Genomic DNA, 13,210 nt, shown 5'->3' with positions numbered 1-13,210 from the left:
TGTATAACTAAATTCCCAATTAATATGTGGTAAATTAAATAAATATATCAATATATCAGTCCTTGAAGGTAAGAACTTGCTTGAGACTTGCACATGTATGACTTGTGCCCACCTCTGTTACAGTAGATAGAATGCATTCAGAGTTTATGTTGTGAAATGTATTCAATCTTAGAAAGGATAGCTGTATTATTTACTAGAATTAAAGGTAAGTGGACATTTTTGTGCTGATCATTTGTAGGATACTACTGTATGTGACACACATTCTAGGCAACATAATTACTGCTGTGTACTGGATCATGATGGAGTACTGTAATGCCTTTATATTGTAAAAATAAAAACAAGGTTGATGTTTTAAAGATATTTGCATATCTTGTTTATTCTACTCAACTACAGAAGAGATTGTCATTGCAATCAGTGTTTGGAGAGCTCCAGGTGATATTTTTACTCCTCATCAGCACCCCTCTGTGAGGAAGAACATAAAGAAGAAAGGCAGTATGTTAAGATGGATACGTGGACAATGGTTTTAATCTATTTTTATATTTTGAATGATAGTCATATCAGGTACACAACCAAATTTGCTTCATCAGTTATAGTAGTAGTGGTTACAACCATTTATTAATGTCTTTCTATTTATATTATTTATTTTAATATTTTAACATTGCACTGTCACACTGACTTAAACTGTGTCTGTTCATGGTTGTTCAAGTTTTTATTTTTGGGTACAAAATCACTTGTACTGAATGTTAAAATCTTACCTTGGGTCCAGTATCATGACTCTTGGCTCTCATCTTGTTGACCTGAGATTCAGCAATGTCAGCTCTCTCCTCTGCTTCATCCAGCTCATGCTGTATCTTACGGAACTTGCCCAGGTTAGAATTGGCCTGTTCCTCCTATATAATATGTAGAGTATATTTGTGAAATTCAAGATTTACCTTATAAAATAATTACAGAAGTCTTTGCATACAATGTCAACTGTGAAGATACTTACAGCCACCTCAGCAGTTCTCTTGTAGGACTTGACCTTCAGCTGAAGCTTGTCCACCAGATCCTGCAGACGAGACAGATTCTTTCTGTCTTCCTCAGTCTATGCAAAAAAATAACAATAAATAAACAATAATTTTAATGAAGTTCAGGAGTATATGCAAGACAAGATTGTGTTTTATGTATATTGAAGAAATGACATAAGCATATCAACAAAAGCATCATAGATCCATTTGATCAAGCAGGCCAAATTTCTCCTACCTGGTAGGTGAGTTCTTTGATGCGTCTCTCATATTTACGAATCCCCTTGACAGAATCGCTTGCTTTTCTCTGCTCTATCTCCACCTCAGTTTCTAGCTCTCTCACCTAACAGATGGGGGAGAAGGTTATCTTACTGCATATAATAAGTTATTAAAGTATTATACTGAAATCACATTACAAATGTTTAAAAACAAATGTCAGCCACTTACCCTGGCTTCCAGTTTCTGGACCTGCTTCTTGCCTCCCTTCATGGCGATCTGCTCAGCTTCATCCAGACGGTGCTGCAGGTCCTTGATGGTCTGCTCCATGTTCTTCTTCATGCGCTCCAGATGAGCACTGGTGTCCTGCTCCTTCTTCAGCTCTTCTGCCATCATGGCAGCATCAGTGATGGCTTTCTTGGCTTTTTCCTCAGCATTCCTGCACTCCTGCACAGCCTCCTCAACCTCAGTCTGGAACTGGGAATTGTCTCCCTCCAGCTTCTTCTTCTGATTCAGCAGGCTGGTGTTCTGAACATTGAGAACAATCACATTTATTTAGTCTTTAGATGATATAAAAAACTAAGAGAAAGGCTTTCTTTACAGTGAACTCGAACAGATGTGCCATACCTGAGAATGAAGCAGCTGAACCCTTTCACTGACGTCCAGCAGTTCCTGCTCAGCCAGTTTCCTTCCTCTCTCAGTCTGTTCCACCAGGGATCTCAACTCATCCAGTTCAGCCTGCAGTAGATTGTTGCGTCTCTCCACAATGGCGATGTTCTCTTTGAGATCATCATTACCCCGAAGAGCATCGTCCAACTGCAGCTGGGCATCCTATGAAGCACAATTTGACAATTAAAAACACTGTATAATTTTGTGAGATTTAACTTTGGCATCATACATTTTGATTTAAAGTTATCATACTTTGAGATGTCCATGTAGACCCTTGAGTTGTTTCTGGGCTTCTGCTGCCTGCCTGTTTGCTTGGCTGAGCTGAATCTCCATCTCATTGAGGTCTCCCTCCATCTTCTTCTTAATTCTGAGGGCTTCAATCCTGCTGCGAGTCTCTGACTCAAGTGAGCTCTGAAGGGTATCAATCATTCTCTGCTGGTTCCTCTTGGCCTGCTCCATCTCCTCATCTTTCTCAGTCAGTTTGCGTTCAATGTCAGCTTTAATCTGATTGAATTCCAACTGAGCTCTAAGGATCTTGCCTTCCTCGTGTTCAAGGGAACCCTATGAAGAGTAAAAGTGATGTTTGTTAGTTGTCAGCATCAACCTTTTGTAGGGAACAGTGTTTTGGGGTGTGGGGTCATCTCCCACAAGATGTCCTAGTATTAAATTTAAAATAACTAATCGTTTTAAATAATTGCTTGGTTTGGATTAGACATTCATCAGATCTCTTAAAGGAATTTTGGCAAAGCACTGATGGCATCTTTAAAGTTGTGAAGTATGAGATTTGATATCCAAATGGTTCATCAATCTGAACAGCAAGATGTTTGGTGTTACCTCTGCCTCCTCCAGGGCAGCTTGTATCTCTTGTTTCTCCTGCTCCAGCTGTTTCCTAACTTTCTCCAGCTCATGAATAATCTTCCCACTCTCACCAAGTTGCTCAGTGAGGTCAGAGATTTCTTCTGTTTAATAAAAAATAGTAAGTCAAGGAAACTACATGGAAACAAAAAATTGTTGTGCACAGTCATACAATCAAGCTTACCTTGGAGATTCTTGTTCTCCCTCTTCATGCTCTCAAGGTGGTCCAGTGACTCCTCATAAGAGTTCTTCAATTTGAAGAGTTCAGTGCTGAGAGATCTGGCTTCTTTTTGGGCACTTTCTAGTTCAGTTTGGGACTCCTCATACTTCTGTTTCCACTCAGCCAATACCTGGTTAAATTTAACAAGGTAAACCATACAGCCAGAGAGAACAGTGTAGTTTAGATAAAATGGTTTAGTAAGATATAGTATTAGACCTTGGATTCTTGGTTAATAAGTAAATGTTGGTTATGAATTAATTGTTTGAAAACTTTTTCATTTTACTTTGTCTCCTTACTTTATCAAAGTTTCTTTGCTTCTTGTCCAGAGCAGCAGCAGCAGCATTGGATCTCTCCACATCAACCATAAGATCTTCAATCTCATTTTGGAGCCTGTGCTTGGTCTTCTCCAGAGAGGAGCATTTAGCATTGACTGCTTCCACAGCTTCTTCAGCATCTTGAAGACGCTGAGCCAGCTTCTTCCTATAATATTTAAAAATATATATATATCAAAAGAAAATCTGAAGCATTGTTTATTGTTATTGTGAACTATATTTGAAAAGTGCTCTTGAGATTGCAATCCCTGTTTTAGTTCATGCATTTGGTCACAAGGTATTTTTTCTCAGTGTTATTTAAAAACCAAAACTATCTTCACAGAGGCATTTTGTTTGTTTTACTTACTTTGCTTCCTCCAGCTCTTCAGTCCTCTGGATGGCATCAGTTTCATACTTGGTTCTCCACTGAGCCACCTCAGAGTTTGCTTTGGAGAGACTACGCTGCAGCTCAGCTTTGGCTTCCTGTTCCTCCTCATACTGCTCTCTAAGCAGATCAGCATCATGGCGAGAAGACTGCACTGCATGGGCCAGGGCATTCTTAGCCTATAAAGATTGGAATTATCCTCTGTACTGTACATATAAATGCAATGGACTATAGGTAACAAATAGATACCAAAATAAATACCTTCACTTCCTCCTCCAGTTGTCTCTTGAGGTCTTCAACCTGTTGAGTGTAGGACTGCTTTCCTCTGGTCAGCTGAGACACCAAAGAATCTTTCTCTTCTAGCTGTCTGGAAAGTTCACCTAAAATGCAATATCAAAATTATTTGTTTTGTAAAGGAATTGAGTTAAGTAATATAATAGATATGTCTTGTGTTTTTACCATTCTCTGTTTGCAGCTTGGCTTTTTGCATGGTGAAGTCATTAATTTTGCGCTGGCCTTCCTCGGCTTTGGTTCTGTACTCACTCATCTGGTCTTCCAGAGTTCTGCACATTTTCTCTAGGTTTGTCTTTAGGATGAATTATATTGATAGTTGATTGGTTTTCTAGACTGACAGCAAATACCATACACATCATTAAGACATTCAACATGATTTGGATTTCTCACCTTTGCCTTGACAAGCTGCTCCATGTTTGAGACTACATCATCCAGTTCCAGTCTGAGTTCACACTTTTCTTTCTCAAGCTTCTGCTTCACTCTCTGAAGGTTGTCAATCTGCTCTCCCAGATCAGCCACACTGTCTGCATGTTTCTTCCTCAGTGTAGCAGCAGTGGCCTCATGTTGCAGAGTAGCCTCTTCAAGGTCTCTACGCAGTTTCTGGAACTCAGCTTCACGTTTCTTGTTCATCTCTATCTGGGCAGACGTGGCACCACCAGCCTCCTCCAACCTCTCACTGATCTCCTCCAGTTCTCTGGACAGATCTGCCCTCTGCTTTTCAACTTTGGCACGAGCAGCTCTCTCAGCCTCCAGCTCTTCTTCAAGCTCTTCAATACGGGCCTAGATTTATCAGAAATACCAAATTAAATTTCAGTGTGCTCAGATATTCAAACAAAATCATCTGATCGTTTTATATTTACCTGCAACTCTTTCAGTTTTTTCTGGAGTTGACCCTCCAGAACTTGCCCATCTTCAATCTTGCTGTTGAGCTGGCTTATTTCAAAGTCTTTTCTGCCAAGTTAACATGATTTGTTTTACATGTAAGTACATGAAATATGAATGACATGTTCAGATTTAAAAAAGAAAAATCGTACTTCTTTAGCCTCTCATCCATCTGCTGCTTATCATTTTCCAGATCCATCACACTCTCTTGTGTCAACTTCAAGTCACCCTCAAGCTTCCTTTTGGCTCTCTCAAGATCCATTCGTATTTTCTTTTCTTGTTCCAGAGAACCTTCAAGCTAGATTGTATCCATCAAATTTAACAAATCATGCAATTATTTCTAAAAGCTTTTTTATTTTAAATTTATTACGATTTCTGGCACTCACATCATCAACTTGTTGCTCCAGCTTGGCTTTGGCTTTGGTGAGTGTGTTGACTTTGTCTTCCTCACTCTGGAGATCATCCAGCGTTTGCTGATGGGCCTCTTGCAGAGCTTTCTTCTCCTTGGTAAGCTTAGCAATGATTTCATCCAAAGCTGCCATCTCCTCTGTCAGGTTCTTAACCTGTAGAATTGGGTCATTGTGTCAGGAACTCTCAACACATTGTTCTTAAGTCTCTAGCATCTTCACTGTTGAAAACTGACCTTGTTCTCAGTGGCATGTTTTTCTTTCTCCACTTTGGCCAGAGTGAGCTCCAGATCATCAATGTCCTTCTTGAGCTCAGAACATTCATCCTCCAGCTTTCTCTTCTTTGCTGTCAGCTCAGAATTCATTTCCTCTTCATCCTCCAGTCTCTCAGTCAGCTCTTTGATTTTGGCCTCACCCTGGATCTTGTTCTTGATCAGACCCTCACATCTCTCCTCAGCATCTGCAAGATTATCTTGTTCCTATTAGAGTGAAAAAAGTTGTATGAATGGTAATGTGTTTCATTACTTTGTATTTACGTTTGATTATTAAATGTGACTAGCAGAGTTTAGTTTATCGACGTACAGACTGCATAGCAAGCTGCAGGTCATTCTTCTCTTGGAGCATAGAAACCATCTTCTCTTCAAGCTCTTTTCTGCGTGCCTCAGATTTAGCAAAAGCCTCCTTCAGCTTGATAAATTCCTCCTTCATGTTGGCCATCTCTTTCTCATTCTCAGCACTTTTCAGCAATGGTTTGATCTTGAAGTACAGCTTCATCCAGGGCCAATTCTTGACACCCATGAAAGCACGTATATTCCACTGGATCACCAGCAATGCATCTCTGCAATGTAAAATGGCAATTGTTAATTACACTAATGGATACAATTTTGATGGGTGTTTTAATATATTAAAGCAATCTGAATTCTTACCTGCGTTCAACAATCTTTTGGAACTCAAGTCTTGATAGAAAACCACGAGACACTGACTGAATTCCAGTTATAATAAGTGCAAGACGGTCGTCTCTCATCTCCTCAAGTGTACCCAGAAGACCAGCCTTGAAAAACACCTGAGCAAGAATAGAAGTATTTTGAAGGATCTTACATCAGGAAAGATGACCACAGAGGAGTACCAGTAGAAGAGGTTGTTGATATGAAAGTTTGCCAATATTATACGTTACCTTAGTATGTCCTAACTTGTACTGGGTGTGATCAATGTCCAGAGAGCCAAGAAGTTTTTCTGCACCCTTCTTGTTGTCAATGAACTGTCCCTCAGGAATAGCAGCAGGATTTAGGATGCGGTAACTACAAAAAGGGAATGTAGCGTGTTACAACAACTTGAGTCTTTGAGGAAATAAAATGTGTAGTGAAAGCTATTGAAGCTCATACTAACCGTTGCTTGAAATCTCCATACAGGATCCTGTTGGGGAATCCCTTTCTGCAGATTCTGATGCCCTCCAGCACACCGTTACAGCGCAGCTGGTGCATGACCAGAGGATTTTCCATCGCCCCAGGAGTCTTTGTCTCATTGGGGATCAGGCAGCGCACAAAGTGAGGGTGAGTTGACTTCAAATTGGTCATCAGCTTGTTCAGATTCTCCTGTTAGTTGAATTAGTGGACTTTTATTCATGTGTAATTAAGTCTTATAAGACAAAGCATACTTATATTATTAAAATCTCACATACCCTATGGAGGGCTGACACTGTTTGGAAAGAAGAACCCTTCTTTTTGCTACCTCCTTTGCCACCCTTACCAGAATCCGCTGTGAAATACATTCATATTGTTACCACTGTAAAATTTGGGTTGATTATATTTTCATGTCGCACTTCAATGTGTACTCACAGTCAGCACTAGCGTAATTCGCAAACAGTATAGACAACAGTTTCATGGTGGACTTCTGAAACAATCCCACAACAGTCTCATTAAGAGGATCCTTGTTCTTCACCAGCCAGTTTGAAATGTTGTAGTCAACTATGCCAGCGTAGTGAACAAGGGAGAAATGAGCCTCTGGTTTACCCTTGACAATCCTGGGTTTCTGGAAGTTGTTTGATTTCCCCAAGTGGTTGTCATAAAGCTTAGCTTTAAATGTGGCATCACTGGCTTTAGGGAACATGCACTCCTCTTCAAGGATGGACATGATACCCATGGGCTACATCAAAGAGCAGAATATGACAATATGGCAATATGTAAATTTTGCTGTGGAATTTCCCACCCCTACAGTAATTTGTCATCATAATATTCACCCACCTTCTCAATAAGCTCAATGCATGCTGCCAAGTCCATGCCAAAGTCGATGAAGACCCACTCAATACCCTCCTTCTTGTATTCCTCTTGTTCCAGCACAAACATGTGGTGATTGAAGAACTGCTGCAACTTCTCATTAGTGAAGTTGATGCACAGTTGCTCAAAAGTGTTGAACTGCAAGTGGACAGTGTGCAATCACAATGGTGCAAACAATGTAACATTGCACATTTTAATAAAAGTAGAGTGTGTGAAAAAAGTTTCTTTGAATCAAATCAAAATATTAATCTGGAAAGATAAACTCACTTCAAAGATCTCAAATCCAGCAATGTCCAGTACGCCAATGAAGTACTGGCGAGGCTGCTTGGTTTCCAGGGATTGGTTGATTCTTATAACCATCCAGAGGAACATCTTCTCGTACACTGACTTTGCCAGAGCACCAATAGAGTAGTACACCTGACGAGGAATAAAGCATGATTTGTCTTGGGAACCCACCCATGATATTATAAGTATGTAATACTCATTAGTGTCCTTTTTAATTTTATTTCTACCTGCTGGACACTTTGTCCCTTGGTGACCCACTCATTTCCAACTTTGACTCTAGGGTGGCACAAACCCTTGATGAGATCAGCAGAGTTCAGGCCCATCAGATATGAAATTTTGTCAGCATCTACGTGTTAAAAAGAAGAGAGTTATTACTCAATAAAGGCAAAAAGTCTATAATATGCTGAATATAAAGATTCTCCTTACCCTCAGTCCCATCAGACTCTGCCTGTTCCTCTCTTTGCTTCTGCTTAAACCTCATGTTGCCGTAGTGCATGATGGCACCAGTCAGCTTGTAGATGCTGTTCTTCTCCTCTTGGGTAAAGCCCAACACATCAAAGGCATCCTAGAGAAAATGTGCAGTCCTTTAAAATTAATATTCTTCAAGTCCAGAACATCTGAGTCATTCATATAAACTCTTTAATTAAATACAAACTTGCATGACTTTATTCCATAGAACACAAAAGAGTGTTCACAAAGCTTTCTGAGTTTCAGTAAATTAAGTCTTAGTGTTTTCACATGGGCAGGTCATATTGACTTTTTACTTTAACAGTGCTTTTTTGGAGCTTGACCGCCCATGGTTCCTATATTGTTTCATATTGAAACATTTTTCCAAAATATTGTTATTCAGGTTTGGAAGAACATTTCTGCATGAACCATTCCTTATAATATGAAAGTTTTTTTCATCATAGTGAAGTGTCTCTATTTTTAACATAATGTTACACCCACATCAGTTGCCACCAGCTCGTCACCATCACAAATTGAGGTCACTTGTATCTCTCCTTGGGATATGAAGGAGTAGTCATAAGGGTTGTTGGTGATGAGCAGCATCTCTGAAGAAAAGGGAGAAAACAGATGATCAGAAATGGCTCCTCCATTTAGAGTCAATGTGTTGAAACATTTTATGGGTAATTTTACCCAGAAGTTCTGGTTTTCTCTGAGACAGGATCTGGTAGAAAATGTGGTAATCTCTCTCAGCCTTGAGCTGGAAAGTGACACGAGACTTCTCCAGAAGATCTAAATGAATTAATGAACAGATGAATTTCTTAACAGCAAAACATTTCTTTATTAATGTGTAATTGTTGGAATAATGTTGGGCAGTAAAGTACTTACAAGTCTCAATATCAGCAGAAGCTAACTTTCCACTTACTCCGAAATGGATACGGATAAATTTACCCTGTAAATACAGTAGAACTACAATATATAACATGATCATATAACTTAACATTAAGCCTATACAAAATACACCAATGGAAAGCTACTTACAAATCTGGATGAGTTATCATTCCTGATGGTCTTGGCATTGCCAAAAGCTTCCAGAGCGGGGTTACACTGAATGATTTGATCCTCCAGAGTACCCTGAGAATCAACCCAATAGAAGTTGTTGTTATTTTGTATTTGTTTTAAATAACACTGTAAACAGTTTGGTAAAAATATTATATATATATTTATATTCATTAACAGACATGAATGTTTTCTGACATTTTTTTTAATGTTGTATCATTTTTATATTGTATATACAGGGCTAAAGGCACACCTTAAGGAAAATGTGCATCAAGATTGTTAAAATATATTTATATTCTTTGAAAATTGATAGAGCAAAATAATTTATGTGAAAAGAATTAATAACAGAAGATTGTTTTGATTAAGATTTTATATATATATAAAAAAGGTGGCGATGCCCCCAGGGGGTTTATAGTGATATTGTATGTATATAGGGGCAATATTTACAGTGCAAATTGTGTCAACTAATGCAAATAGTTTTTGAGACAGCAAGATGCTTTCATTTTAATTATTATTATTGTTGTTGTTGTACGAAAATCAAAATCTTACTTTTAATGTCCAAAGACCAGAATAAGATTAATTGATTACGAAGTATGTTTATAAGTATTTCAAACAAAGGTAAGTGCTGACAGATCCTTATTATTCATTTGCATATTTTTGGTTTTGAACTAGAGGGAGATTATTATGTTATGCTGTAGAAGACATACTTCTTCCATATAAGCCATTTTTTAGGAATTACGCACCTTTTTCTCCGCTGATGGATCCTTCTTGCCGGTTGTTACTGCTGCAATGCTCGCAAAGTACTGGATCACTCTTTTAGTGTTCACAGTCTTTCCAGCACCGGATTCTCCACTTGGAATAGAAAAAGACCATTAGAAGACTTAAGAAATGCAGCAAAGAAACAATATGTGGTTGAAAGGAGGAATATCTGACTACAGTGAATCATAATGTGTATTACATACGTGATCAGGACAGACTGATTCTCCCTGTCTGTGGGATAAAAAGACAAAGTGTGGATAATTTGAAACATGTACAGATGCATTTTAAATCTGTAATAATTTCTACAAGCCAGATATATCATCACCTGACAGCATGTACTGGTAGGCATTGTCTGAGATGGAGAAGATGTGAGGAGGAGCTTCACTCCTCTTCTTTCCTCTGTAAGCATCGACAACTTCCTGATTGTACACTGGCAGCCACTTGTAGGGGTTCACAGTGACACAGAAGAGCCCAGAGTAGGTCTAAAAGAGAGAACAAGAGATAATAAGATGCTGTGGTAATAATAATAAGATCTCAAACTGTAAGTTGTGACTCACGTAGATCATCCAGGCTGCGTAACGCTCTTTGAGGTTAAACAGCACAGCGGGCTCGTGGAGGAAGGTGAACATCGCCATGTCCTCAATTTTATCGAACTTTGGTGGGTTCTGAGGATGAACATCAACGTCCTTCACAGTTACTGTCTGTGGATAACACACAAAAACACACATCATATCACACTGCAAAACTAAATATACTTCTGTATTTATATCCACATCAAATACTGATCAAACAATCCAGAGATAAGATCCTGATAACCAAGAGATACTTACCTTCCCGAACTCCGTGTTAGCAGTGACTTTGTCACCGTCTCTACTGGTGATGGAGGCTTTGACGAACTCAACTTCAGGATCGGGTACAAAGCATTCTTTCTTCATGTCGAAGGGGCGAGTCTGGGCTTCCAGACGCTCCTTATCCGACTTCCGCAAGAAGGGAGCGGCTGGCCCAAACTCCGCCATCAGAGTATCTCCCATCTTTCAATCAAACTAAAGCAAAGATGATAGATCGATTCAGATAAATTGTAATCCAAAAAATAGTTCAGCCCTATAATCTAAACATTTATGAAGATGTAATGTCCACAAGATTCACACTTAATATGACTCTTGGTTTCCATACATGTATTTCTAATCCTTTACTTGCTCTTTCAACAAACAAACTTCAATATAAAGTATTGCATAAATATTACAACAACAAAACAACTCAACGAATTGACTTTTACTAATAGACATCGCTTACCTTGTTGTACTCAGATGAAGTTCAAGAAAGTGCTGGTCCTTGCAATGGAATAAACATGAATTTAATCAGCTATTGGATCTTATGCTTTTATCAGTCCACTTACACACACACACACATGTCCATATTGAATCTTATTTATCCTTTGCTAGTTCAAGACAGAGCGGTAAAACATTTACAAATACAAACATCTTACCTTTAGGTGGTATGATGACTCTAACAAAGTGCTGTAAAGCACCTCTTTATATAGTGGCACAATGACTGTGACACTGACCCCCTTCATTTGGCTTGGCTCAGTTGATGTGTGCGTAGCTCTTTTTGGGGTGCCAGAAAAAAATTCTTTGTCTGAGTCACATTAGTTTAGCATGTGCTGAGGTGTTGAGCGATGCTATTGTGAAGGATCAGAAAGGATCTAAATCACAATGATGCTATTTTTGTCTCATGTAAGTATATCTTACTGTTTTAAGATTAAAGCAACTTTACTACAGTTTACTAAAGTATCTCTATTTCTTCACATCAGTTTTCACCATGTGTTTTTTAGTGTTTATTAATGATATATAATGTCTTTATGTAGGTAAATAATTTGTAGGTGTGGATGACATTGTGTATCATTTTAAGTATATTAATTATAGTTCAAATGCATAATCCTTTAATAAATAAAATCATAATAATGCAAAGCTTAATTGATAGCTAGCTTTCAGTCTTGAAGTGTACTTTGCCTGTAAGGAAAAACCTCTGCGTCATCTTTTTTCTCAGATAACGGAAAGTGAAAAGTTCCCCTGTCATGCACTCAACATGATGTTATTGCTCGTGGAAGGATGATTGTCTAGAACTGTCATTTTTAAGATATCCTCAAAAAGAGAAATGCATGCACTAGAAATTTCACAGGTTTATCTTTGTGCTCAAGGATAAAGGCAAGTTAACAATGGGTGACAGTCAAATTGTAAATAGACAGCTGTAATGCAACAATGGATATCTTGTGACCTTTTGTTCTTGCCTTATGGAGAGACAGCTGCATCTCTCTTTTGCTTGCTCATGTTTTCAGCTTTGACCTTTCTAGACAATATAATGACATGTCCATCACTTGTGTTTTGTAGGTTGTACCAAGTTCATGTGTATTCATAGAAAATGGGACAAACAACAACTCCTTCCATGGTCTTTTATATGTGCACTATCCATTCTAATTTAAACAAGATTTTGCACCAGCTATACATAAATCCAATGCTACCAAAAACAACTTTTACGACATTGCATTCATTTACATTTACATTTATGCATTTGGCAGACGCTTTTATCCAAAGTGACTTACGGTGCATTTATTACCGGAGCAACCTGGAATGAAGTGCCTTGCTCAAGGACACAATGGTGGTGGCTGTGGTCATCGAACCAGCGACCTTCTGATTAACAGTTATGTGCTTTAGCCCACTATGCCACCACCACTCTTTTTTGTGCTCCTGGTAACATGAATGGGCTTACTAGTTGGAATCGCACTTGTCTTAGCACGAAGAACATGTTGACAAGGTCAAACTACCCATCTTAGCCCCAGATCTGCTTGTATATAGTGTTAACTTATTGTCAGGTCAACAACGTTGATTTGTGAGTGATCAGTCAAGAACTTCAGTTGGTAATCAGGCCAACCTTGACCTCTTTTCCCTCAGTTATTCTGAACCCTTTCATCAAGCACCTTACTTAGTCTTAACACTTGAGCAGTCTATTCTAGTCATCATCGTCCTTTATAGAGCCTCATTCTCAGCTGTCTACTCGCACTGGCTTATCAGCACTCTTGAGTAACAATGGAAGAAACAGTGGGACCTTATGGCTAATGAAATGCGTAATGTGAGCTTCCTTTTGTTAAAG

At 38.7% G+C, this 13,210-nt stretch overlaps 1 protein-coding gene across 1 annotated transcript; it reads right to left on the bottom strand.

The window, feature by feature from the left end:
- Window positions 1-343: 343 nt before the first annotated feature.
- Window positions 344-11,397, bottom strand: LOC127634973 (myosin-7-like). The gene is made up of 38 exons (XM_052114755.1): window positions 11,357-11,397; window positions 10,894-11,106; window positions 10,621-10,764; window positions 10,389-10,545; window positions 10,267-10,294; window positions 10,048-10,156; window positions 9,287-9,379; window positions 9,134-9,197; window positions 8,939-9,037; window positions 8,750-8,853; window positions 8,228-8,366; window positions 8,029-8,147; window positions 7,784-7,933; window positions 7,484-7,654; window positions 7,079-7,385; window positions 6,922-6,998; window positions 6,630-6,835; window positions 6,418-6,541; window positions 6,170-6,306; window positions 5,826-6,081; window positions 5,480-5,722; window positions 5,223-5,399; window positions 4,989-5,134; window positions 4,815-4,905; window positions 4,345-4,734; window positions 4,120-4,246; window positions 3,922-4,040; window positions 3,643-3,839; window positions 3,261-3,444; window positions 2,929-3,094; window positions 2,724-2,848; window positions 2,142-2,450; window positions 1,848-2,051; window positions 1,452-1,748; window positions 1,243-1,347; window positions 989-1,084; window positions 756-890; window positions 344-462 (listed from the first exon to the last, which is right to left on the bottom strand). The coding sequence occupies exons 2-38, from the start codon at window positions 11,092-11,094 to the stop codon at window positions 442-444; spliced, it is 5,817 nt and encodes a 1,938-aa protein (XP_051970715.1). The 5' UTR covers window positions 11,095-11,106; window positions 11,357-11,397; the 3' UTR covers window positions 344-441.
- Between the last annotated feature and the right edge of the window lie 1,813 nt (window positions 11,398-13,210).

The sequence above is a fragment of the Xyrauchen texanus genome, chromosome 42 (assembly GCF_025860055.1).
Source record: "Xyrauchen texanus isolate HMW12.3.18 chromosome 42, RBS_HiC_50CHRs, whole genome shotgun sequence".
In the NCBI taxonomy this organism is placed as follows: Eukaryota; Metazoa; Chordata; class Actinopteri; order Cypriniformes; family Catostomidae; genus Xyrauchen; species Xyrauchen texanus.
This window is presented reverse-complemented; position numbering and strand designations above follow the sequence as displayed.

Coding starts and splice junctions, on each gene's coding strand:
- LOC127634973 (XM_052114755.1), bottom strand. CDS start 11,094: ATGGGAGATACTCTGATGGCGGAGTTTGGGCCAGCCGCTCCCTTCTTG. Junction 4,906..4,988: donor ATGGATGAGAGGCTAAAGAA/GTACGATTTTTC, acceptor TTAACTTGGCAG/AAAAGACTTTGAAATAAGCC. Junction 4,041..4,119: donor CAAGCTGCAAACAGAGAATG/GTAAAAACACAA, acceptor ATTGCATTTTAG/GTGAACTTTCCAGACAGCTA.